A 25,224-nucleotide genomic window follows, 5' to 3' on the forward strand; every position below is an offset into this window, starting at 1 on the left:
GAACCCTATCAAGTTCAGCAAATGCCACGAGGCCAAAAACAACAGAAAATTATACAGCATATGAAAAAACCAGACGATATGGATAACCCAAGCCCAAGCACCCAAATCAAAAGACCAGAAGAGACACAGCACCTAGAGCAGCTACTCAAAGAACTAAAGATGAACAATGAGACCATAGTACGGGATATGAAGGAAATCAAGAAGACTCTAGAAGAGCATAAAGAAGACATTGCAAGACTAAATAAAAAAATGGATGATCTTATGGAAATTAAAGAAACTGTTGACCAAATTAAAAAGACTCTGGACACTCATAGTACAAGACTAGAGGAAGTTGAACAACGAATCAGTGACCTCGAAGATGACAGAATGGAAAATGAAAGCATAAAAGAAAGAATGGGGAAAAAAAATTGAAAAAATCGAAATGGACCTCAGGGATATGATAGATAATATGAAACGTCCAAATATAAGACTCATTGGTGTCCCAGAAGGGGAAGAAAAGGGTAAAGGTCTAGGAAGAGTATTCAAAGAAATTGTTGGGGAAAACTTCCCAAATCTTCTAAACAACATAAATACACAAATCATAAATGCTCAGCGAACTCCAAATAGAATAAATCCAAATAAACCCACTCCGAGACATATACTGATCACACTGTCAAACACAGAAGAGAAGGAGCAAGTTCTGAAAGCAGCAAGAGAAAAGCAATTCACCACATACAAAGGAAACAGCATAAGACTAAGTAGTGACTACTCAGCAGCCACCATGGAGGCGAGAAGGCAGTGGCACGATATATTTAAAATTCTGAGTGAGAAAAATTTCCAGCCAAGAATACTTTATCCAGCAAAGCTCTCCTTCAAATTTGAGGGAGAGCTTAAATTTTTCACAGACAAACAAATGCTGAGAGAATTTGCTAACAAGAGACCTGCCCTACTGGAGATACTCAAGGGAGCCCTACAGACAGAGAAACAAAGAAAGGACAGAGAGACTTGGAGAAAGGTTCAGTACTAAAGAGATTCGGTATGGGTACAATAAAGGATATTAATAGAGAGAGGGAAAAATATGGCAAACATAAACCAAAGGATAAGATGGCCGATTCAAGAAATGCCTTCACGGTTATAACATTGAATGTAAATGGATTAAACTCCCCAATTAAAAGATATAGATTCGCAGAATGGATCAAAAAAAATGAACCATCAATATGTTGCATACAAGAGACTCATCTTAGACACAGGGACACAAAGAAACCTAAAGTGAAAGGATGGAAAAAAATATTTCATGCAAGCTACAGCCAAAAGAAAGCAGGTGTAGCAATATTAATCTCAGATAAAATAGACTTCAAATGCAGGGATGTTTTGAGAGACAAAGAAGGCCACTACATACTAATAAAAGGGGCAATTCAGCAAGAAGAAATAACAATCGTAAATGTCTATGCACCCAATCAAGGTGCCACAAAATACATGAGAGAAACACTGGCAAAACTAAAGGAAGCAATTGATGTTTCCACAATAATTGTGGGAGACTTCAACACATCACTCTCTCCTATAGATAGATCAACCAGACAGAAGACCAATAAGGAAATTGAAAACCTAAACAATCTGATAAATGAATTAGATTTAACAGACATATACAGGACATTACATCCCAAATCACCAGGATACACATACTTTTCTAGTGCTCACGGAACTTTCTCCAGAATAGATCATATGCTGGGACATAAAACAAGCCTCAATAAATTTAAAAAGATTGAAATTATTCAAAGCACATTCTCTGACCACAATGGAATACAATTAGAAGTCAATAACCATCAGAGACTTAGAAAATTCACAAATACCTGGAGGTTAAACAACACACTCCTAAACAATCAGTGGGTTAAAGAAGAAATAGCAAGAGAAATTGCTAAATATATAGAGACGAATGAAAATGAGAACACAACATACCAAAACCTATGGGATGCAGCAAAAGCAGTGCTAAGGGGGAAATTTATAGCACTAAACGCATATATTAAAAAGGAAGAAAGAGCCAAAATCAAAGAACTAATGGATCAACTGAAGAAGCTAGAAAATGAACAGCAAACCAATCCTAAACCAAGTAGAAGAAAAGAAATAACAAGGATTAAAGCAGAAATAAATGACATAGAGAACAAAAAAACAATAGAGAGGATAAATATCACCAAAAGTTGGTTCTTTGAGAAGATCAACAAGATTGACAAGCCCCTAGCTAGACTGACAAAATCAAAAAGACAGAAGACCCATATAAACAAAATAATGAATGAAAAAGGTGACATAACTGCAGATCCTGAAGAAATTAAAAAAATTGTAAGAGGATATTATGAACAAGTGTATGGCAACAAACTGGACAATGTAGAAGAAATGGACAATTTCCTGGAAACATATGAACAACCTAGACTGACCAGAGAAGAAATAGAAGACCTCAACCAACCCATCACAAGCAAAGAGATCCAATCAGTCATCAAAAATCTTCCCACAAATAAATGCCCAGGGCCAGATGGCTTCACAGGGGAATTCTACCAAACTTTCCAGAAAGAACTGACACCAATCTTACTCAAACTCTTTCAAAACATTGAAGAAAAGGGAACACTACCTAACTCATTTTATGAAGCTAACATCAATCTAATACCAAAACCAGGCAAAGATGCTACAAAAAAGGAAAACTACCGGCCAATCTCCCTAATGAATATAGATGCAAAAATCCTCAACAAAATACTTGCAAATCGAATCCAAAGACACATTAGAAAAATCATACACCATGACCAAGTGGGGTTCATTCCAGGTATGCAAGGATGGTTCAACATAAGAAAAACAATCAATGTATTACAACACATTAAAAACTCGAAAGGGAAAAATCAATTGATCATCTCAATAGATGCTGAAAAAGCATTTGACAAAATCCAACATCCCTTTTTGATAAAAACACTTCAAAAGGTAGGAATTGAAGGAAACTTCCTCAACATGATAAAGAGCATATATGAAAAACCCACAGCCAGCATAGTACTCAATGGTGAGAGACTGAAAGCCTTCCCTCTAAGATCAGGAACAAGACAAGGATGCCCGCTGTCACCACTGTTATTCAACATTGTGCTGGAAGTGCTAGCCAGGGCAATCCGGCAAGACAAAGAAATAAAAGGCATCCAAATTGGAAAAGAAGAAGTAAAACTGTCATTGTTTGCAGATGATATGATCTTATATCTAGAAAACCCTGAGAAATCGACGATACAGCTACTAGAGCTAATAAACAAATTTAGCAAAGTAGCGGGATACAAGGTTAATGCACATAAGTCAGTAATGTTTCTATATGCTAGAAATCAACAAACTGAAGAGACACTCAAGAAAAAGATACCATTTTCAATAGCAACTAAAAAAATCAAGTACCTAGGAATAAACTTAACCAAAGATGTAAAAGACCTATACAAAGAAAACTACATAACTCTACTAAAAGAAATAGAAGGGGACCTTAAAAGATGGAAAAATATTCCATGTTCATGGATAGGAAGGCTAAATGTCATTAAGATGTCAATTCTACCCAAACTCATCTACAGATTCAATGCAATCCCAATCAAAATTCCAACAACCTACTTTGCAGACTTGGAAAAGCTAGTTATCAAATTTATTTGGAAAGGGAAGATGCCTTGAATTGCTAAAGACACTCTAAAACAGAAAAACGAAGTGGGAGGACTTGCACTCCCTGACTTCGAAGCTTATTATAAAGCCACAGTTGCCAAAACAGCATGGTACTGGCACAAAGATAGACATATAGATCAATGGAATCGAATTGAGAATTCAGAGATAGACCCTCAGATCTATGGCCGACTGATCTTTGATAAGGCCCCCAAAGTCACTGAACTGAGTCATAATGGTCTTTTCAACAAATGGAGCTGGGAGAGTTGGATATCCATATCCAAAAGAATGAAAGAGGACCCCTACCTCACCCCCTACACAAAAATTAACTCAAAATGGACCAAAGATCTCAATATAAAAGAAAGTACCATAAAACTCCTAGAAGATAATGTAGGAAAACATCTTCAAGACCTTGTATTAGGCGGCCACTTCCTAGACTTTACACCCAAAGCGCAAGCAACAAAAGAGAAAATAGATAAATGGGAACTCCTCAAGCTTAGAAGTTTCTGCACCTCAAAGGAATTTCTCAAAAAGGTAAAGAGGCAGCCAACTCAATGGGAAAAAATTTTTGGAAACCATGTATCTGACAAAAGACTGATATCTTGCATATACAAAGAAATCCTACAACTCAATGACAATAGTACAGACAGCCCAATTATAAAATGGGCAAAAGATATGAAAAGACAGTTCTCTGAAGAGGAAATACAAATGGCCAAGAAACACATGAAAAAATGTTCAGCTTCACTAGCTATTAGAGAGATGCAAATTAAGACCACCATGAGATACCATCTAACACCGGTTAGAATGGCTGCCATTAAACAAACAGGAAACTACAAATGCTGGAGGGGATGTGGAGAAATTGGAATTCTTATTCATTGTTGGTGGGACTGTATAATGGTTCAGCCACTCTGGAAGTCAGTCTGGCAGCTCCTTAGAAAACTAGATATAGAGCTACCATTCGATCCAGCGATTGCACTTCTCGGTATATACCCGGAAGATCGGAAAGCAGTGACACGAACAGATATCTGCACGCCAATGTTCATAGCAGCATTATTCACAATTGCCAAGAGATGGAAACAACCCAAATGTCCTTCAACAGATGAGTGGATAAATAAAATGTGGTATATACACACGATGGAATACTACGCGGCAGTAAGAAGGAACGATCTCGTGAAACATATGACAACATGGATGAACCTTGAAGACATAATGCTGAGCGAAATAAGCCAGGCACAAAAAGAGAAGTATTATATGCTACCACTAATGTGAACTTTGAAAAATGTAAAACAAATGGTTTATAATGTAGAATGTAGGGGAACTAGCAGTAAAGAGTAATTAAGGAAGGGGGAACAATAATCCAAGAAGAACAGATAAGCTATTTAACGTTCTGGGGATGCCCAGAAATGACTATGGTCTGTTAAATTCTGATGGATATAGTAGGAACAAGTTCACAGAAATGTTGCTATATTATGTAACTTTCTTGGGGTAAAGTAGGAACATGTTGGAAGTTAAGCAGTTATCTTAGGTTAGTTGTCTTTTTCTTACTCCCTTGTTATGGTCTCTTTGAAATGTTCTTTTATTGTATGTTTGTTTTCTTTTTAACTTTTTTTTTCATACAGTTGTTTTAAAAAAGAAGGGAAAGTTAAAAAAAAGAAAAGAAAAGAAAGAAAAACAAGGAAAAAAAAAAAGATGTAGTGCCCCCTTGAGGAGCCTGTGGAGAGTGCAGGGGTATTCGCCTAACCCACCTCCATGGTTGCTAACATGACCACAGACATAGGGGACTGGTGGTTTGATGGGTTGAGCCCTCTACCATAAGTTTTACCCTTGGGAAGACGGTTGCTGCAAAGGAGAGGCTAGGCCTCCCTATATTTGTGCCTAAGAGTCTCCTCCTGAATGCCTCTTTGTTGCTCAGATGTGGCCCTCTCTCTCTGGCTAAGCCAACTTGAAAGGTGAAATCACTGCCCTCCCCCCTACGTGGGATCAGACACCCAGGGGAGTGAATCTCCCTGGCAACGTAGAATATGACTCCCGGGGAGGAATGTAGACCCGGCATCGTGGGACGGAGAACATCTTCTTGACCAAAAGGGGGATGTGAAAGGAAATGAAATAAGCTTCAGTGGCAGAGAGATTCCAAAACGAGCCGAGAGGTCACTCTGGAGGGCACTCTTACGCACACTTTAGACAACCCTTTTTAGGTTCTAAAGAATTGGGGTAGCTGGTGGTGGATACCTGAAACTATCAAACTACAACCCAGAACCCATGAATCTCGAAGACAGTTGTATAAAAATGTAGCTTATGAGGGGTGACAATGGGATTGGGAAAACCATAAGGACCACACTCCACTTTGTCTAGTTTATGGATGGATGAGTAGAAAAATAGGGGAAGGAAACAAACAGACAAAGGTACCCAGTGTTCTTTTTTACTTCAATTGCTCTTTTTCACTCTAATTATTATTCTTGTTATTTTTGTGTGTGTGCTAATGAAGGTGTCAGGGATTGATTTAGGTGATGAATGTACAACTATGTAATGGTACTGTAAACAATCGAAAGTACGATTTGTTTTGTATGAGTGCGTGGTATGTGAATATATCTCAATAAAATGATGATTAAAAAAAAAAAAAAGTAGATCGGCACTGGTTAGCCCAGTGTCGACCTTTTTGGCATTTTGGGTACATACCAGGCTGCTTTTGTGGAGATTTATTTTTAAAGTGACCGCATTCTTTTCTGGTATGACCCACTTTTCCACAGGAAAAGCATTTTCCTGGGAAACGAGTGCCAACTCTCAAATTAGCCATGGCTTGAGCCATCATTTCTGCTTTATAACCTTCAGTCCCAATATCTTGGCATAAACGAATATAGCCAGTAAGATCAGCTTTACCTTTAAATGGGGCAATGGCTTGTTGACAATCTTTATTAGCATTTTCATATGCTAGCAGCTGCAAAATAGTATCGGCAGCCTCTGAACTAGTAACCTGCCGGTGTATTGCCTCTTGGAGTCGGGCAATGAAATCTGGATACGATTCTTTTGGCCCTTGTAAAACCTTTTGAAAGGATTGTGCAGCTTTACCCTTAGCTTCAATTTTGTTCCAAGCTTGCAAACAACAATGGCGAATCTGCTCAATTGCCTGATCATTATAAACAGACTGATTTTCAACAATGGAATAAGCTCCTTGGCCCAGTAATTGATCTAGATTTATATTTACTTTCTGTTGCCGATTATGTGCAGCCTGTCGTTCTGCATGCTCAGTCCACCAAGTCCTAAATTGTAGATATTCTCCTGGGCTAAGGACTGTACGGGCTAATGTGGTCCAATCTATGGGAATTAGACGAGAACCTTCAGCTAAATTTTGCAATATGCCAACTGAAAAAGGGGAATGAACCCCATACGTTTGTACAGCTTTTTTCAATTCTTTAAGAACTGCAAATGGGACATGCTCATGGAAGTAAGTATAAACTCCATCAGGATAATTAGCGTCTTGTCCAGGAGGCACTTACTCATGAACCGTAACAGGGAAGGCAACAGGACAACATATGGCCTCTAAATCTCCTTGCCGCCTGGCTTCTGCCAGACCCTGCTGTATGCTAGAGAGGCGGGCAGGTTTAACTGCCGGGGTACAGCTATGTGCAGGAAGAGGCGGCGGAGGCGGCGGGGGCCATTCCTCTCAGCAAGGCGCAGAAGGAGGTTTGGGGCATTGACAAGAATAAAATACTGGATCTTTTTTACCCTTATCATCCTCAGAAAGAGGATTGGGACCAGTATTGTCATCAGACTCATATTCTTCCTCATCATCATCAGTTTTTAAAGTTTTAAGAACAGACTTAATTAAAGACCATGTAGACCAAATAGTAACAGGTAAATCAACTCCTTGCATATGTTTTTGTTTCAATTCCTTACCTACCCGCTCCCAGTCATGCAGTTCAAGGGAGCCAAGGGTAGGGAACCAAGAGCAGTATTTTTCAATAACCTGTAGCAATTCTAAGATTTGCTATTCTAAGATTTGACTCCCCCACCCTGACACCACTGGCCCGCAGCAGCTGCCGTAAGAGGGAAATATAGGAAACATATTTATTGTGTCCTTCAACATTACCCATTACCCTTCTTATAATGCTCGGGGTCGTTCTACAAGGAACGCACACAAACACGGCCGTTACCTCCACCCGAGTTCCAGCGCCGCTGTACCTCCTTCGTTCAAGCGATTCTTCTGTCAGGAACCAGATCCGGTTCTTAATGTCCCTGTTCGGGTACCACTTATTGCTGACAGGGCGACGCAGGAATGAGACACGGACACAAAGCTAAGAATTAAGGGAGCAGGGGGCCCACTGCCTCTTGGGCTAAGTGGAGAACAATGCAGCCTTGCTCCAGCTATTTATTTCAGAAGATCAGGTGTCTATGCTAAAGGTGCTCAGGTGGGGGAGAGCCCACCAAATACTTATGTTTACATCAGGTGCATACAATCTAGGTTTAAGACAATGGTAGTCACAAGACACACATCTTTACAGGGCGGGCCTGCATGGCATTCTATGCAGGCCTGCAGCTCAGCGTTCTAAGCCACCACCCCAGATATGCCTCAGGCAACATGGAAGACTCAGTTCCCCACAACTTCCCTCACTGCACATTTTCTCCAGCACTTGTATCCTTCTGTTTATTTTTTTTTATCAACATTTTATTGAGATATATTCACATACCACGCAGTCATACAAAACAAATTGTACTTTCGATTGTTTACACTACCATTACATAGTTGTACATTCATCACCTAAATCAGTCCCTGACACCTTCATTAGCACACACACAAAAATAACAAGAATAATAATTAGAGTGAAAAAGAGCAATTGAAGTAAAAAAGAACACTGGGTACCTTTGTCTGTTTGTTTCCTTCCCCTATTTTTCTACTCATCCATCCATAAACTAGACAAAGTGGAGTGTGGTCCTTATGGTTTTCCCAATCCCATTGTCACCCCTCATAAGCTACATTTTTATACAACTGTCTTCGAGATTCATGGGTTCTGGGTTGTAGTTTGATAGTTTCAGGTATCCACCACCAGCTACCCCAATTCTTTAGAACCTAAAAAGGGTTGTCTAAAGTGTGCGTAAGAGTGCCCTCCAGAGTGACCTCTCGGCTCGTTTTGGAATCTCTCTGCCACTGAAGCTTATTTCATTTCCTTTCACATCCCCCTTTTGGTCAAGAAGATGTTCTCCGTCCCACGATGCCGGGTCTACATTCCTCCCCGGGAGTCATATTCTACGTTGCCAGGGAGATTCACTCCCCTGGGTGTCTGATCCCACGTAGGGGGGAGGGCAGTGATTTCACCTTTCAAGTTGGCCCAGCTAGAGAGACAGGGCCACATCTGAGCAACAAAGAGGCATTCGGGAGGAGGCTCTTAGGCACAAATATAGGGAGGCCTAGCCTCTCCCTTGCAGCAACCGTCCTCCCAAGGGTAAAACCTATGGTAGAGGGCTCAACCCATCAAACCACCAGTCCCCTATGTCTGTGGTCATGTTAGCAACCATCGGGGTGGGGTTGGCGAATACCCCCGCATTCTCCACAGGCTCCTCAAGGGGGCACTACATCTTTTTTTTTTTTCCTTGTTTTTCTTTCTTTTTTTTTTTTTTTTTAACTTTCCCTTCTTTTTTAAATCAAGTGTATGAAAAAAAAAAGAAAACAAACATACAATAAAAGAACATTTCAAAGAGACCATAACAAGGGAGTAAGAAAAAGACAACTAACCTAAGATAACTGCTTAACTTCCAACATGTTCCTACTTTACCCCAAGAAAGTTACATAATATAGCAACATTTCTGTGAACTTGTTCCTACTATATCCATCAGAAATCAACAGACCATAGTCATTTCTGGGCATCCCCAGAACGTCAAATAGCTTATCTGTTCTTCTTGGATTATTGTTCCCCCTTCCTTAATTGCTCTCTACTGCTAGTTCCCCTACATTCTACATTATAAACCATTTGTTTTACATTTTTCAAAGTTCACATTAGTGGTAGCATATAATATTTCTCTTTTTGTGCCTGGCTTATTTCGCTCAGCATTATGTCTTCAAGGTTCATCCATGTTGTCATATGTTTCACGAGATCGTTCCTTCTTACTGCCGCGTAGTATTCCATCGTGTGTATATACCACATTTTATTTATCCACTCATCTGTTGAAGGACATTTGGGTTGTTTCCATCTCTTGGCAATTGTGAATAATGCTGCTATGAACATTGGCGTGCAGATATCTGTTCGTGTCACTGCTTTCCGATCTTCCGGGTATATACCGAGAAGTGCAATCGCTGGATCGAATGGTAGCTCTATATCTAGTTTTCTAAGGAGCTGCCAGACTGACTTCCAGAGTGGCTGAACCATTATACAGTCCCACCAACAATGAATAAGAATTCCAATTTCTCCACATCCCCTCCAGCATTTGTAGTTTCCTGTTTGTTTAATGGCAGCCATTCTAACCGGTGTTAGATGGTATCTCATTGTGGTCTTAATTTGCATCTCTCTAATAGCTAGTGAAGCTGAACATTTTTTCATGTGTTTCTTGGCCATTTGTATTTCCTCTTCAGAGAACTGTCTTTTCATATCTTTTGCCCATTTTATAATTGGGCTGTCTGTACTATTGTCATTGAGTTGTAGGATTTCTTTGTATATGCAAGATATCAGTCTTTTGTCAGATACATGGTTTCCAGTTCTGGGCTGCTGAGCTGTGTAGGGAGGCTCCCAGTCTGCTGAAATGATGGCTGAGTGGGGCTTTGTTAATTCACACTGCTCCACCTTCCCAGCTCTGGGACAATCAGCTGAGGTTGCAGGGAAGGCTAATGTCCACGCCCAGTTTTGTGGTGTGTGCCTGTTATTTGAAGCACTTTCGTCACACTGGGTTGTCTGGGGCAGCTCTGGGCTATGGGGCTGGTGATGGGTAGGAGTGTTTCCTGTCCACCAGGATGGTGGCTGTGAGCGGGCACCCCCCTTTTCTTGGGAAGTTGTGGTGTTTAGTGTATTTTCTCAGCCACTGGATTATTGCCTTTTGTCTCAGAGCTCTCTTAGTTCTGCTCTTGACTTGATGTGCCCAAATTGCAATTCTTTGAAGCTTTCTGTATTGGGCTTCTTAGAGTAATTGTTTTAGAAAAAGAAAAAAGGATTAAAAAAAAAAAAAAAAAAAAAAAGGGCCCTCCTCAGAGATCTAATGGGTTATTGAAATGCTAATAGACAAAGCTACCAGGGCCATTAAGGAAAGGTCCACAGGGCAGAGAGATCAGCTTTTCTTCGGGATTTGCATATGCGCCTCAAGGCCTGAGCTCCGCCCTTCCCCTTTCTGTGTTCACCAGAACTCCAAAAATCCTCTGCTTTTATTTTGGAGTTTTTCGTGTTGTTTTTTTTTTTCTATGCCTGTCTCCTCTCTGCTGGGCTGGCAGCTCTCAGATTCTCTGGTGTCTGGTCTCAGTCTATCTATGGTTGGAGTATGGATCAGTAGAATGAGTTTCCGATAAGGGCTGCCACTGCAGTTCTCCCTTCTCCTTCCCGGAGCTGACAGCCCCTCCTCCCACGGGACTGAGCCTGGCAGGGAGGGGCGCGGGTCCCCTGGCCGCAAAAACTTACAGATTTCGCTGATCTCAGCAGTTCGACATTTTCATCAGTGTTGTATGAAGTATGCCCAAAGACAGATTGCTCTGTGGTGTCCAGTCCACTCAGTTCCTGGCTTTCTACCTACTTTCCTGGAGGAGTAACTAAAACTTACAGCTCACCAGTCTGCCATCTTGCCCCGCCTCCCTGTTTATTTTTTAAACACAATTTTATTCACACACCATACAATCAATCCTAAGTAAACAATCAATGATTACCAGAATAATCACATAGTTATGCATTCACCACCACAATCTATGTGAGGACATTTCCATTTACTCTGCAAAGAAAGAGGAAGAGGAGAAAAATGAAGAATGCAAAAATAAAAGAAGAAAAATAAAATAAAATAAAATAGTAAAATAAAACAAATCAACACAAAACAATGGAAAGGTCAGACAAAAACAACAACACCAAGAATCCCGTACCACTCCCTTATATCTCCCTCTTATAGACATTTAGCTTTGGTATATTGCCTTTGTTACAATTAATGGAAGCATATTACAATGTTACTGTTACCTATAGACTCTAGTTTGCATTGATTGTATTTTCCCCATACCATCCAATTTTCAACACCTTGCAATATTGACATTCATTTATTCTCCCTCATGTGGAAACCTTCTTATATTAGTACATTTACTCACCATAATTGACCACTTTAGGTTTCACTAAGTTATACAGTCCCAGTCTTTATCTTCTATCTTTCCTTCTGGTGTCATACATGCTGCTAGCCTTCCAAACCTCTCTCTTCTTTCTTTTCCTATCTGCCTGTAGTGCTCCCTTTAGTATTTCTTGTAGAGCAGTTATCTTGTTCACAAACTCTGTCATTGTCTGTTTGTCAGAGAATATTTTAAGCTCTCCCTCATATTTAAAGGACAGTTTTGTGAGATATAGCATTCTTGGTTGGTGGTTTTTCTCTTTCAGTATCTGAAATATATCATACCACTGTCTTATCACCTCCATAGTTTCTGCAGAGAAATCTGTACATAGTCTTATCAAGCTTCCTTTGTATGTGATGGATCGTTTTTCTCTTGCTGCTTTCAGAATTCTCTCTTTGCCTCTGACATTTGATAATATGATTATTTAGTGTCTTGTAGTTGGTCTATTTGTTTCTTTTCTGTTTGGGGTACACTGCACTTCTTGGATCTGTAATTTTATGTCTTTCATAACAGTTGGGAAATTTTTAGTGATTATTTCCTCCATTATTGTTTCTGCCCCTTTTCCCTTCTCTTTTCCTTCTGGGACAACCATGACATGTATATTCGTGTGCTTCATGTAGTCATTCAATTTCCTGAGATGACATCATATTTTTCTATCCTTTTCCCTATGTGTTCTTTTGTGTGTTTTGTGTATAGGATTTCAGATGTTCTGTCTTCTAGTTCATGAATCCTTTCTTTTGCCTCTTCATATCTGCTCTTGTAAGTCTCCATTGTGTTTCCATCTATTCTATTGTGCCTTTCATTCCCATAAGTTTTGCCATTTGCTTTTTCAAACTTTTGAGTTCTTCCTTATGTTCACCCAATGTCTTCTTTATATCTTTTATCTCTTTTGCCATATCTTCCCTCAACTTGTTGATTTGATTTTTGAATTGATTTAGCATGTTTGAACATCTTTGATTAGTTGTTTCAACTCCTGTATCTCCTTTGAAGTGTTAGTTTGTTCTTTTGACTGGACCATATCTATCATTCCTACTGTGACTTGTAATTTTTTGTTGGTTTCTAGGCATCTGGTTTCCTTGATTAGTTTATTCTAAAGGTTTTCATGCTTTACTTAGGGTTTTCTTTTTGGTTAGCTTTGTTATCTAACTGTTCTTTGGCATTCAGTTCAACTTATTCTAGACATCTAGCATAGCTTTTGTTTAACTGATCAGAATGTTTCAGTTCTTGTTGTTCTGGTTCTTGCCTTGCCTATATGGAACCTTTTTTTTTTTTTTTTTTGAGGAGGTTCTACCTAGATATGATCAACTCCAATTAGATTTTCCGAGACCAGGTGGGCCCAGGTCTCAGGAGGAAGGTGTAACCCATACCAAGTTTCCTTGAGGATGAGACTCTGCAGGTTGTCACATTTCCCTCTGAGGCCTCTAGATGCTGTGCTTTTCCTGTCCTGCCCAGCAGGTTGCATTTAGCAGTCTGCTTCTCCCCAATGGCATAAAGAGTGCCTTTAATTCTCAGAAGACCCTGCCCCTGCCAGGGGCATGGTTGTGATGGAGGCTGAGGCAGATGGAGGGCTTAAATTGTTTCTGTTTCCCAGCCCCTGGGGTCTGAATTCTCTGAAGGAGGGCTGACAGTTGAGCTGGACCCTGCCTCCCCTTTTCTTGTGGAAGATACACCCTTTATGGAATTATCTCCATCACTTGACTCCTTACTCTGTCTCTCAGACCTATCTTAACTCCACCCTTGTCTGGGTCAGTGCTTCCAATTGAGAATGTCTGAGGCTTTCTCTCATGAGCTACTTAGGATAGTTTAAAAAAAGAAGTCCCATTTTCAGATCCAGTCCCCAGACCCCGGCTTCACTAATCAAGTTCTGGAGTTGGTACCCAGCTCTATGTGCCCCTTTTCTTGGGGCACTGCCATTTTGCAGTATTCTGAGCTCAGCTGACTCCAAGAGCCTCTGTTTCTATTTATTTATTTTATTCTCCATCAGCCCCACCTCCTCTTTGCTGGGAGAGACCTCTGAGTTCCTTTCCTGCTTGCCCTGGGTTTATCTGTGCTCATAGCTTCTATTCAGTTGTTCAAATTTGTTAATTAAAACCACAATTGGAAGTTGGTTGAGCTACCTTCCCTTGCTCTTAGTAGAGACTGCTTTGTCCCCCCACAAGGAAGTGACTCCAAACCAGCCTGCTATGCTAGTTGGGGAGTGCGCCAGCTCTGCATTTTGGGGGCTTTACTTACTGTTCTGTGCTGCAATCTCAGCTGTTCTACCTGTTCCAGACTGGTTTACAATGTGTGTTTGGTCACAGATGTCCCCCAAACAGTTGTTCTAGACAGTTCCTTGTTAATTACTAGCTGCTCTAGAGGACTAACTAAATTCCACACCTCCCTATGCTGCCATCTTGCCCTGTCCTGATTATTGACTCTTGTGTTCTTAGGACTTATAATACTTCTGGAACATAGTAAGCACTCAGTAGATACTTTTTTAATAAATGGATTGTGTTAACAATAAACAGACTTATTGTATACATATATCTAAGTGATGTTTTATCCTAGATCATATTCTCCTGTTTTATTGAATCTTTTTGGGCTGTTGCTTCAGTTCTTCTTTATACCTCACAGTATTTATTCTCACAAATGGCAAAAATACACATTGTTCTAATTACAGTTCTCAAACATGTCCTTAATCATTTCCACTAAATGCTTTGGAAAGTGTCAGATTTGATTTTATGTGTCTGTGTGTGTGTAATAACTGAAATTATTTTTAGCTCACTTCTGGAATTCTGTTGTAGGCCCTTTAACTGAATCTAGATGTAGGCAGAAGCATTTTAGCATTTTTGTGTGGGATCCATTACTTATGTTTAATCATGTCTTATGTAGTAGCCTCCATTTTCCTTCAGAAGAGCATATCTTCTGCACATATCAGCCCCATATGAAAATGACAGAATCATAAGGTGATCGAGAGGGAATATCAGGTATATGTAATGCTTGATCCTGAATACTTATCTTGAATATTATTGAGCTTTTAATATCTTACTGTAGTCATTAAATATGACTGGATGAGGGGAGAATGTGGGCTTAGGAGTTTAGGTATCTTTCTTAAAGTGTCTTTTCTTTGAGTATTAAAAAAATGATGACTTAACATTTTACAGGTTTTCCTGGAATTCCAGGACCTCCAGGAGCACCTGGGACACCTGGAAGAATTGGTTCTGAAGGCCCTCCTGGGCAGCCAGGCTTTCCAGGACTGAAGGTCCAGGACATTTTAATTTATTTCTTCTCCTTTTCCTATCTCCCTTACCTTCCTTAGTCCTAGCTCTCTATTTTGACTTCTACATCATCCTAACTTTTCACTATGTAAATTAAACTTAGCTGATTGTATTTTATTTTAAAATCATTTAACTCAAAACTGTCTTAAATATTCTAAAAGTTCATATTTGGAGCAAAAAAAAAAGTCTCTGAATCTGTTTTAGATTGACCAGTTATTTGATTAGATGAGAGAATACAATCATCAGCTGCCCTGTGTTTCTCTGTAGAATCACCATCCCTGGTAATCTCTGCATGTGGCTATGGTTGAAATTGTGTTAAATATCATGTCAAGATCTTCCCATACTATTTCCCTGTTTTGGCTCCATCACTGATATACAAAGGAGATCACTCTGAATCATAATATTATCATGTTTGAAATACTTTCCATTGCTTTTATTATATCTTAGCTAATCTAAAATTTTCCTCAGTCAACCTTCAGGAAACTGCTGTGGTATGTAATTATCCTGACTGTTCATGTATTTTCTCTAGGCTTAATTAAATAAAATTTCCTGTGTTTTATCATTACTACATGTTTTCCATGGGAAGAACAGTTGACCATGGCCCCAGCTCACATAAGAGAAACATTGCACTTTTGGTTGATTATTTTTATTTTATTATGAGCATTTTTAAATGAACACAAAAGTAAAAGGAATAATATAATGAACTTTCAGACATGCATCACCTAGATTCAAAATGATCAAAGTTTACCACATTGGCTTCATCTATTCCTTTTCTCTTTGCTGAAAATCTCCAAATAATGTCATTTCATTTATAAATACTTCAGTATTCATTTCTAACTAAATGGACATTTTCATATGCACACCACAATGCCATTATCATACTTATCAAATTAAAAATGATTTGTTATCATCTAATAGTCTATAATTACATTTCCTCACTTGAAAAGCCTATACCTTAATCTCATGCTCTCTCAGTTATCTCCTTCTTGTCCTGAAACAAGTCTATCTCATTTAATATGTTTTACTAAGCCCTGTTTCTCATCCCTCCTAATTATCTCTCCAATGTACCAATTGCTTTTCATTTGTTTACTCTACTGCCCATTCAACAGGAAAAATATTTAAGTATTAACTTATATTTTCTGATTTAAATTCTCCATGATAAATGATAAACACCAAGAAATTCATGGTAGTTTTTGTTGTGTTTTGTCATGTGTATGCTCAAGGGAGAACCAGGATTCGGGCTACCTGGGCCACCTGGGCCTCGAGGACTCCAAGGTTTCAAAGGAACAGTTGGTCCAAAAGGTGATCGTGGTCTTCCAGGACCTCCAGGTCCTCCAGGACAAGCTGGCTTGGATGGATTACCTGGGCCAAAAGGTATGGAGACCATTGCTAATTTTCAGTTTGCTTTTAACTTATACAGAAATTGAAACTTGTAAAAGTTTATGCTTGATAAATCCAATTAATGGGAAAGCCCATGCTGTCACTCTGTCCCTGCTGCACTCTCATCTTCCATTGACTTTTTGACTTTTATTTCATTGATAGATGATACAATCATATATGTCTAAAAGTAATACTGAGAAATCTGCTTCCCATGGCTATCTCCATCCACTCTGTTCCTCCCCATCCCCATATGTAGCCATATTTTACTTTCTTATTATCTTTTTCATTGTTTCTTTATACAATCCAAGCCAATAAGAATATATATACATATATATTGTTTTCCTCCTTCCTCAAAAAATAGGATACTACATGTTTACTTTGAACACTTAATTATGTCACTTAACATTATATCCTGGAGATAATTCCATATCAGTACCTCAAAAGCTCCTTTATTTTTAAAAATATCTGCCTAGTATTCAGTTGCATTATTTTTAAAATACCTGCCTGGTATCAATTGCATTAATTTTTAAATACCTGAGTAGTATTCAATTGCATTATTCTGCCAGTTGCTAGTTTCTTGAATGAGTTTTTCCCCATCATTTCTTTTAAAATAAAGCCTCAGTGAATAACCTTGCATGTATATTATTTCATTTGTATGCAGGTGTAAAAGTAGAATAGAGGTATAAAAATAGATTTTCTGCATTAAATGGTAATTGCATCTCTAGACATTGTTAGATTTCTCTCCCTCTGTACCATTTTACACTCCCACCCACAATGTATGAGTGTGCTTCTTTCCTCACAGACTTGTTAAGTGAGTATGATGACAAACTCTTTAATTTTTGTCAACCTTATAAAGTAGGTATCTCAGTAGAGTTTTATTTAACATTATGTTATGAAAAATTTTGAAACACAGAAAAATTAAAATAATTTTACAGTTAACACCCACATATCCACCATTTAGATTCTACAATTTATATTATATATCTATGATTCTTTTATTTTAGAAGATTTCAAATAAGCAGCAAAATAGAAAAAAATATATAGTAACTACAAAATATCCATCACATATACACCTGCTATGTCACATTTCTGTCCATCTAGTCCTCTTTCTTTCCATTCATTGATTCTTTTCAATGCATTTCAAAGTAAATTGAAACAGCATTACACTTCTCCCTAAATATTTAAGTATGCATATTATAACTACAGTTATGTTGTTTTTTTTCTTTTGATATAAAATTCACGTTAAACAAGATGCACAAATCTTAAGGGTACATTTGCTGGATTTTGACAAATGCATACTTATGTTTATCCAAAACCCCTATCAATATATCATCTCTGAAATTTCCCTTATGCCTCTTTCCAGTCAGTCCCTACCTCCACATGCACAGTGGCACCTATACTGTTATGATTTTTCCATCATAAATTAATTTTTCCTGTTCTAGAGCTCCATATAAATGGAATCATTCAGTATGTACTTTCTTTGTAAGGCTTCTTTCACTCAGCATGTTTTTGAGATCCAACCATGTTGTTCTGGTTATCAGTAGTTCTTTCCTTTTTATTACAGACTATTTCATTGTATGGATGTATATCCATTCTCCCATTGATGGATACATGGGCTGTTTCAAATTTTTGGCTATTTTGGCTCTTATGAGTGAATCTGTTAAGAAAATTCTTTTAAAAGTCTTTTATATGTACATGTGTTTTCATTTCTCTTAGGTATATACCTAGTAGTACACTATTGGGTCATAGCATAGGAGTACACTTAGTTATATAAGAAAATACTAGACTTTTTGTAAAATAATAGTATCCTATTATGCATGCAACAGTACAGTATGAGAGTTTCATTTGTTACACGTTCTTTACAACATTTACTGTTGTCAGTTTTAAAATTTGGAATTCTGGTCAATGTGTGGTGGTATCATATTGTGGTCTATACTGTTTTCCTGATAACTAATGATTTTGAGCTCTTTTTCATGTTCTTGTGAACCATTAATGTATTCAGATATTTTACTTATTTTAAAATGAGTCATTTATCTGTTTATTGTTTTTTGTTTAATTTTGTTTTGTTTTGTTTTCCTGGAGATGACTCCTAGACATAATTGTAGGTGGGCTTAGCTTCCCCTTTACAACCATAAGTTTCACCCGAGCAAGCCTCAAGATCAAGGGCTTGACTTATAAAGTAGGGAGTTCCTAAGTTCACATAGCATGATAATCCATCCATATCTCACATTATCATCACTTAGTTTTACAATCCGCATCACTCTCCTTTTTAAACAATTCTCATGATCCCAGACAGCTCATAGCTATTGTCAGCCCTTAATTATTTGTCCCCAGTATTTGTGTAGTACTAGTATGGAATTCCTGTTAATTTTAGCACCTAGTGTGAAATAGGTAGATTTTTCCCGTATACCTTTCTGTGGTCAACTCTCTGTAGTAGTGTCATATCTTAGAAGTATATCATGCAAGCACCTATCTATATTTGTGGTGCTGATCTGTGGAAAACACCTTTAAACAATCCCTTTCAATCCTATTCACCTTCAATACAGCTCTGATATTTATAATCCCATTAACAAACAATTGTTACCCCTATCCATTTCCATACATTTGAATTCACCATCATTAATATACCTGGGCATATTAGATTATAATTCCCCCTCACTAGCTTCTATCACTAGGTCCCCAATATTCTGTATGATAAGACATTGATTTTACATTGTTCAGCGAGTTCATAGAAGTAGTAACATACAATATCACTCCTTTTGTGTCTGACTTATTTCACTCAGCATTATATCTTCAAGGTTCATCCATGTTGCCATATGTTTCAGGACCTTGTTCCTTCTTACTGTAGCATAGTATTCCATTGTATGTATACACCAAATTTTGTTTATTCCATCGTGTGTTGAAGGACACTTGGATTGTTTCCATCTCTTGGCAATTGTGAACAATGCTGCTATGAATATCAGTGTACAAATATCTGTTCGTGTCACTGCGTTTAAATCTTCTGGGTATATACCAAGAACTGGAATTGCCAGATCATAGGGTAATTCAATATTTAGTTTTCTGAGAAACCACCAAACTGTATTCCAGATCAGCTATACCATTATACATTCCCACCAGCAATGAATAAGAATTGCAATTTCTCTGCACCATTCCAGAATTTATTGTTTCCTGTTTGTTTAATGGCAGTCATTCTAATTGGTGCAGGATGGTATCTCATTGTGGTTTTGATTTGCATTTCCCTAACGGCTAGTGAAGATGACCATTTTTTCATGTGTGTTTTAGCCATTTGTATTTCCTTTTCAGAAAAATACCTTTTCATATCTTTTGCCCATTTTATAATTGGGCTATTTGTACTATTGTTGCTGAGTTATAGGATTTCTTTATATATGCAGGATATCAGTCTCTCATTAGATACATGGTTTCCACATATTTTCTCCCATTGAGTTGGCTGCCTCTTCACCTTTATGACAGAGTTTTTTGGGGTGCAGAAGCTTTTGATTTTGAGGAGTTCCCATTTATCTATTTTTCCTTTTGTTGCTAGTGTTTTGGCTGTAAGGTCTAAGAAGCTACCTCCTATTACTAGGTCCTGAAGATGTTCCCTTATATCATCTTCTAAACGTTTTATTGTACTGTCTCTTATATTGAGGTCTTTGATCCACTTTGAGTCAATTTTTCAATAAGGTGTGAGGTAGGGGTTCTCTTTCATTCTTTTCGCTAGTGCTATCCAATTTTCCCAGCCTCATTTGTTGAATAGTCCATTCTGTCCCACCTCAGTGGATTTGGGGGCCTTATCAAAACTAGTCAACTGTATATCTGGGGGTCTATTTCCGAGCTCTCAATTCTATTCCATTGATCAATATGTGTATCTTTGTGCCAATACCATGCTGTTTTGACCACTGTAGCTTTATAGTAGTCTTCAAAGACTGGAAGTGTATTCAAGTCCTCCCACTTCATTCTTTTTTTAGGGATTTTTTTTGGCAATTCAAGGCCCATTTCCCTTCCAAATAAACTTAATACCTGACTTTTCCTAGTCTGCAAAGTAGATTGTTGGAATTTTGATTAGAATTGTGTTAAATCTACAGTTTGGTAGAACTGACATGTTAATGATGTTTGATCTTCCTATCCATGATCATGGAATAATTTTCCACCTGTTTAGGTCCTTTTTTATTTCTTTTAGTAATGTTTTGTAATTTTCTGTGTAGAGGTCTTTTACATCCTTGGTTAAGTTTATTCCTAGGTACTTGATTATTTTGGTTGCTATTGTGAATGGAATTTTTTTATTGCCTCTTCAGTTAGGACATTACTAGTGTATAGGAGCATTACTGACTTATGTGCATTAATCTTATATCCTGCCACTCTGCTGAATTTTTTTTTATTAGCTCAAGTAGCTTTGTTGTCAAATTCTCAGGATTTTCCAAATGTAAGATTGTATCATCTATAAATAATGATAGTTTTATTTCTTCCTTTCCAATTTGGATGCCTTTTATGTCTTGGTGAATTACTCTGGCTAGCACTTCTAGCACAATGTTGAATAATAGAGGTGACAGTGAGCATCCTTGTCTCATTCCTCATCTTAGGGGGAAAGCTTTCAGTCTCTCACCATTGAGTACTATGCTGGCTGTGGGTTTTTCATGTATGCCCTTTATCATATTGAGGAAGGTTCCCTCAATTCCTACCTTGTGAAGTGTTTTTATCAAAAAGGGATGTTGAATTTTGTCTAATGCTTTTTTCAGCATCTATTGAGATGATCATTCGATTTTCCCCTTTCTATTTGTCAATGTGTTGAATTATATTAATTGATTTTCTTATACTGAACCATCCTTGCATGGCAGGAATGAACCCCATTTGGTTGTGGCATATAATCTTTTAATGTGCCTTTGGATTCAATTTGCAAGTATTTTGTTTAGGATTTTTGCATCTGTATTCATTAGGGAGATTGGCATATATTTTTCCTTTTCTTGTAGTATCTTTATCTGTTTTTGTTATCAGGGTGATGTTAGCTTCATAAAATGAGTTAGATAGTATTCCTTTTTCTTCAATTTTTTGAAAAATTTTGAGCAGGAATGGTGTCAATTCTGTTTGGAAAGTTTGGTAAAATTCCTCTGTGAAGCCATTTGGCCCTGGGCTTCTGTTTATAGGTAGATTTTTGATGCCTGATTGGATCTCTTTTTCTTCTATTTCTGCTTGGGTCAGTCTAGGTTGTTCATGTGTTTCCAGGAAATTGTCCATTTCCTCTAAATTGCCTAGTTTGTTGGCATACAGTTGTTCATAGTATCATGTTATGATTTTTTTTAGTTCTTCAGGAGTCATAGTAATTACCCCCTTTTCATTTCTGACTCTGTTTATTTGTGTCCAAGATGGTGGATTAAGAGAGACAGAGCAAAATTCTCCTCCATGAGAAACACTAGATAAAAGACCAAAAGTGCTCCAGAATAGTGGTTCCAGGGATCCACCAGTTTGGCAGGGACTTCTACACCCATAGTGAGTGTGTACCTGGAGAAACCGAGAGACTGTGATTGGAGATGTATGAGTGTTCGTTCAGTCCAGAAAGCTGCTGGGGAAACAGAAGCCAGAGTCACAGTCTAGAGTGGAGGGGAGAAACCAAGAGACTGTGTTTGGAGGCAGATTAGTAGAAGACACAAAAAGCTGCCAGGGAACCAGCAGCTGGAGCTGCAGATGAATGCAGTGGGGAGTACCTTCCACACCCCAGGCACATGCCTCAGTACTTGGTATGGGTGAGAGCCTCTCACACACCCACAGCTAACAATCCCGAAGCCAGGGACAGGTCACTGCAGCAGGCGGACGATCGCAAAAGTAGGTAGTTTCCATGCGCTGAGCAGCTATCTTTGCATCTGGCTGTGTGACACTCCTTTGCAATGCTGTGCCTGAGAAGTTCCTTGAGAGAATTTTTGATTTGGCTGGCTTGTGACAGTGCACACTCCTCCTGTGGAGAATCCTGCGGTAAGAACAGCTTAGAGGCAGGGGTTTCGCATGGAAGTGCCAGAAGCACTACACCAATCCCGGGGACTTGTGACTCTACAGCAGAGAGGGATTGTGGTGAATCTGAGCTGAAGGGTTAGACACATTCTGCAGCCCCAGGTTATTCTAGCTGCAGCCCAAGGAACGGCTGGGAATACTGGGTCTTAGAATGCTCTCCATGCCAACTTTCCCAGGGAACACCACCCTCCTTCAGGGCTGGGGGTCCCCGCTGCACACAGAAAATTCATGCACTGATTGCACCCCCACATGGTCTGGGCATGCACTCAGTACATAGATGAAGTTAGGGAGAGCTGGCTTGAGGGGATGAGGTGGCTCAGGAGTGCATCTGCTGGTAGGTCAGGGAAAGTACACTCCACCAAGCTGTAGATCTGTCAAATTATAGATAATTGTTTAAATAATCCTGCATATCCTAAAAAAAACCCTATCAAAATAAGCAAATGCCAAGAAGCCAAAAACAACAGAAAATTTTAAAGCATATGAGGAAACCAGAAGATATCGATAACCCAAGCACACAAATCAAAAACCAGAGGAGACACAGAACTTGGAGAAATTAATCAAAGAAGTAAACACAAACACCAATACCATGGCTCAAGATATAAAGGACCTCAAGAAGACCATAGAAGAGCATAAAGAAGAATTTGCAAGAGTAAATGAAAAAATAGTGGACCTTATGGAAATAAAAAAAAGTGTTGATAAAATTAAAAAGATTCTTGAAACACATAACACTAGATTTGAAGAAGTAGAGGAACGAATAAGCAAACTTGAAGCAAGTGTGTTGGAAAATGAAAGCATGAAAGAACGAATGTTGGAAAAATTGAAAAATTTGAAATGAATCTCAGGTAAGTGATGGACAACATAAAGTACACAAATATAAGAATCATTGGTGTTCGAGAAGGGTAAAGGACTAGGAAGGGTATTCAGAGACATTGTTGGGGAAAAATTCCCAACCTTTCTAAATGACATAAATATGCAAATCATAGATGCCCAAGGAACTCCAAATAGAATAAATCAAAATAGTTCCACTCCAAGACATATTCTGATCAGATTATCAAATGCTGAAGAGAAGTAATTCACCACATACAAGGGAAACAATATAAGACTAAGTAGCGACAACTCAGCGGCCACCATGGAGGCAAGGCGGCAGTGGTATGACATATTTAAAATTCTTAAAGTGAAAAACTACCAACCAAGAATTCTTAATCCAGCAAAGCTCTTCTTCAAATTTGAGGGGGAGCATAAAATCTTCACAAACAAATGCTGAGAGAATTTGCTAACAAGAGATCTGCCCTACAAGATATAATAAAGGAAGCACTACAGGCTGATACAAGAAAGAAAGGGCAGAGGGGGCTGGAGAAAGGCACAGAACTAAAGCATTTTAGTAAGGGTACATTAAAGGAAAAAAAGAGAGAGACAGAAAAAATACATCTGACAGATAAAAACCAAATGATATGAGGGATGATTCAAGAACTGCCTTCACAGTAATAACATTGAATGTGAATGGATTAAACTCCCCAATTAGAAGATATAGATTGGCAGAATGGATTTAGAAATATGAACTATCAATATGTTGCTTACAGGAGACTCCTCTTAGACCCAGAGACACAAAGAAATTGAAAATGAAAGGTTAGAAAAAAATATTCCATGAAAGCTACAGCCAAAAGAAAGCAGGAGTAGCAATATTAATCTCAGACAAAATAGACTTTAAATGCAAGAATGTCACAAGAGACAAAGAAGGACTCTATATACTAATAAAAGGGACAATTCAACAAGAAGAAATGAAATCATAAATGCCTGTGGACCCAATCAAGGTGCCCCAAAGTAATGAGAAAAAAATAGGCCAAACTGAAGGAAGCAATAGAAGTTTCCACAATAATTGTGGACTGCTTCAATACATCACTCTCTTCTATAGATAGATCAACCAGATGGAAGAACAATAAGGGAATTGAAAACCTAAACAATATGATAAATGAATTTGCCTTAACAGACATATATGGAGCATTACATCCCAAATCACCAAGATAAACATTCTTCTCTAGTGCTCATGGGACTTTCTCTAGGATATATCATATGCTGGGGCATAAAACAAACCTCAATACCTTTAAAAAGATTGAAATTATTCAAAGCACATTCTGTGATCACAATGGAGTACAACTAGAAGTCAATAACCATCAAAGATCAAGAATGTTCACAAATATCTGGAGGTTAAACAACAAACTCCTAAACAATCAGTGGGTTAAAGAAGAAATAGCAAGAGAAATTGCTAAATATCTAGAGACAAAAGAAAACAAGTGCACAACATATCAAAAGTTATGGAATGCAGTGCAGGTGTTATTGAGGGGGAAATTTATAGCTCTAAATGCATATATTAAAATGGAAGAAAAACCTAAAATCAAAGAACTAATGAAACAACTGAAGGAGTTAAAAATCAACAGCATACTAATCCTAAACCAAGTAGAAAAAAAGAAATAACAAGGATTAAGGCAGAAGTAAATGATATAGAGAACAAAAATATAATAGAGAGAATAAATAAAACCAAAAGTTGGTTCTTGGAGAAGATCAACAAGATTGACAAGCCCTTAGCTAGACTGATAATATCAAAAAGAGAGAAGACCCAAATAAACAAAATAGTAAATGAGAGATGGGACATTACTGCGGATCCTGAAGAAATTAATAAAATCTTAA

At 38.2% G+C, this 25,224-nt stretch overlaps 1 protein-coding gene across 6 annotated transcripts in view; it reads left to right on the forward strand.

Moving 5' to 3' along the window:
- Positions 1-25,224, forward strand: part of COL4A5 (collagen type IV alpha 5 chain) — a 414,777-nt gene that overhangs the window by 273,561 nt on the left and 115,992 nt on the right. For all 6 annotated transcript variants that reach the window (XM_037821236.1, XM_037821237.1, XM_037821239.1 and 3 more), the window contains exons 28-29: positions 15,049-15,146; positions 16,386-16,536. In XM_037821236.1, the coding sequence (XP_037677164.1) occupies positions 15,049-15,146; positions 16,386-16,536 (249 nt within the window). The remainder of the gene's footprint in view (positions 1-15,048; positions 15,147-16,385; positions 16,537-25,224) is intronic.

Source organism: Choloepus didactylus, chromosome X, assembly GCF_015220235.1.
Source record: "Choloepus didactylus isolate mChoDid1 chromosome X, mChoDid1.pri, whole genome shotgun sequence".
NCBI lineage: Eukaryota > Metazoa > Chordata > Mammalia > Pilosa > Megalonychidae > Choloepus > Choloepus didactylus.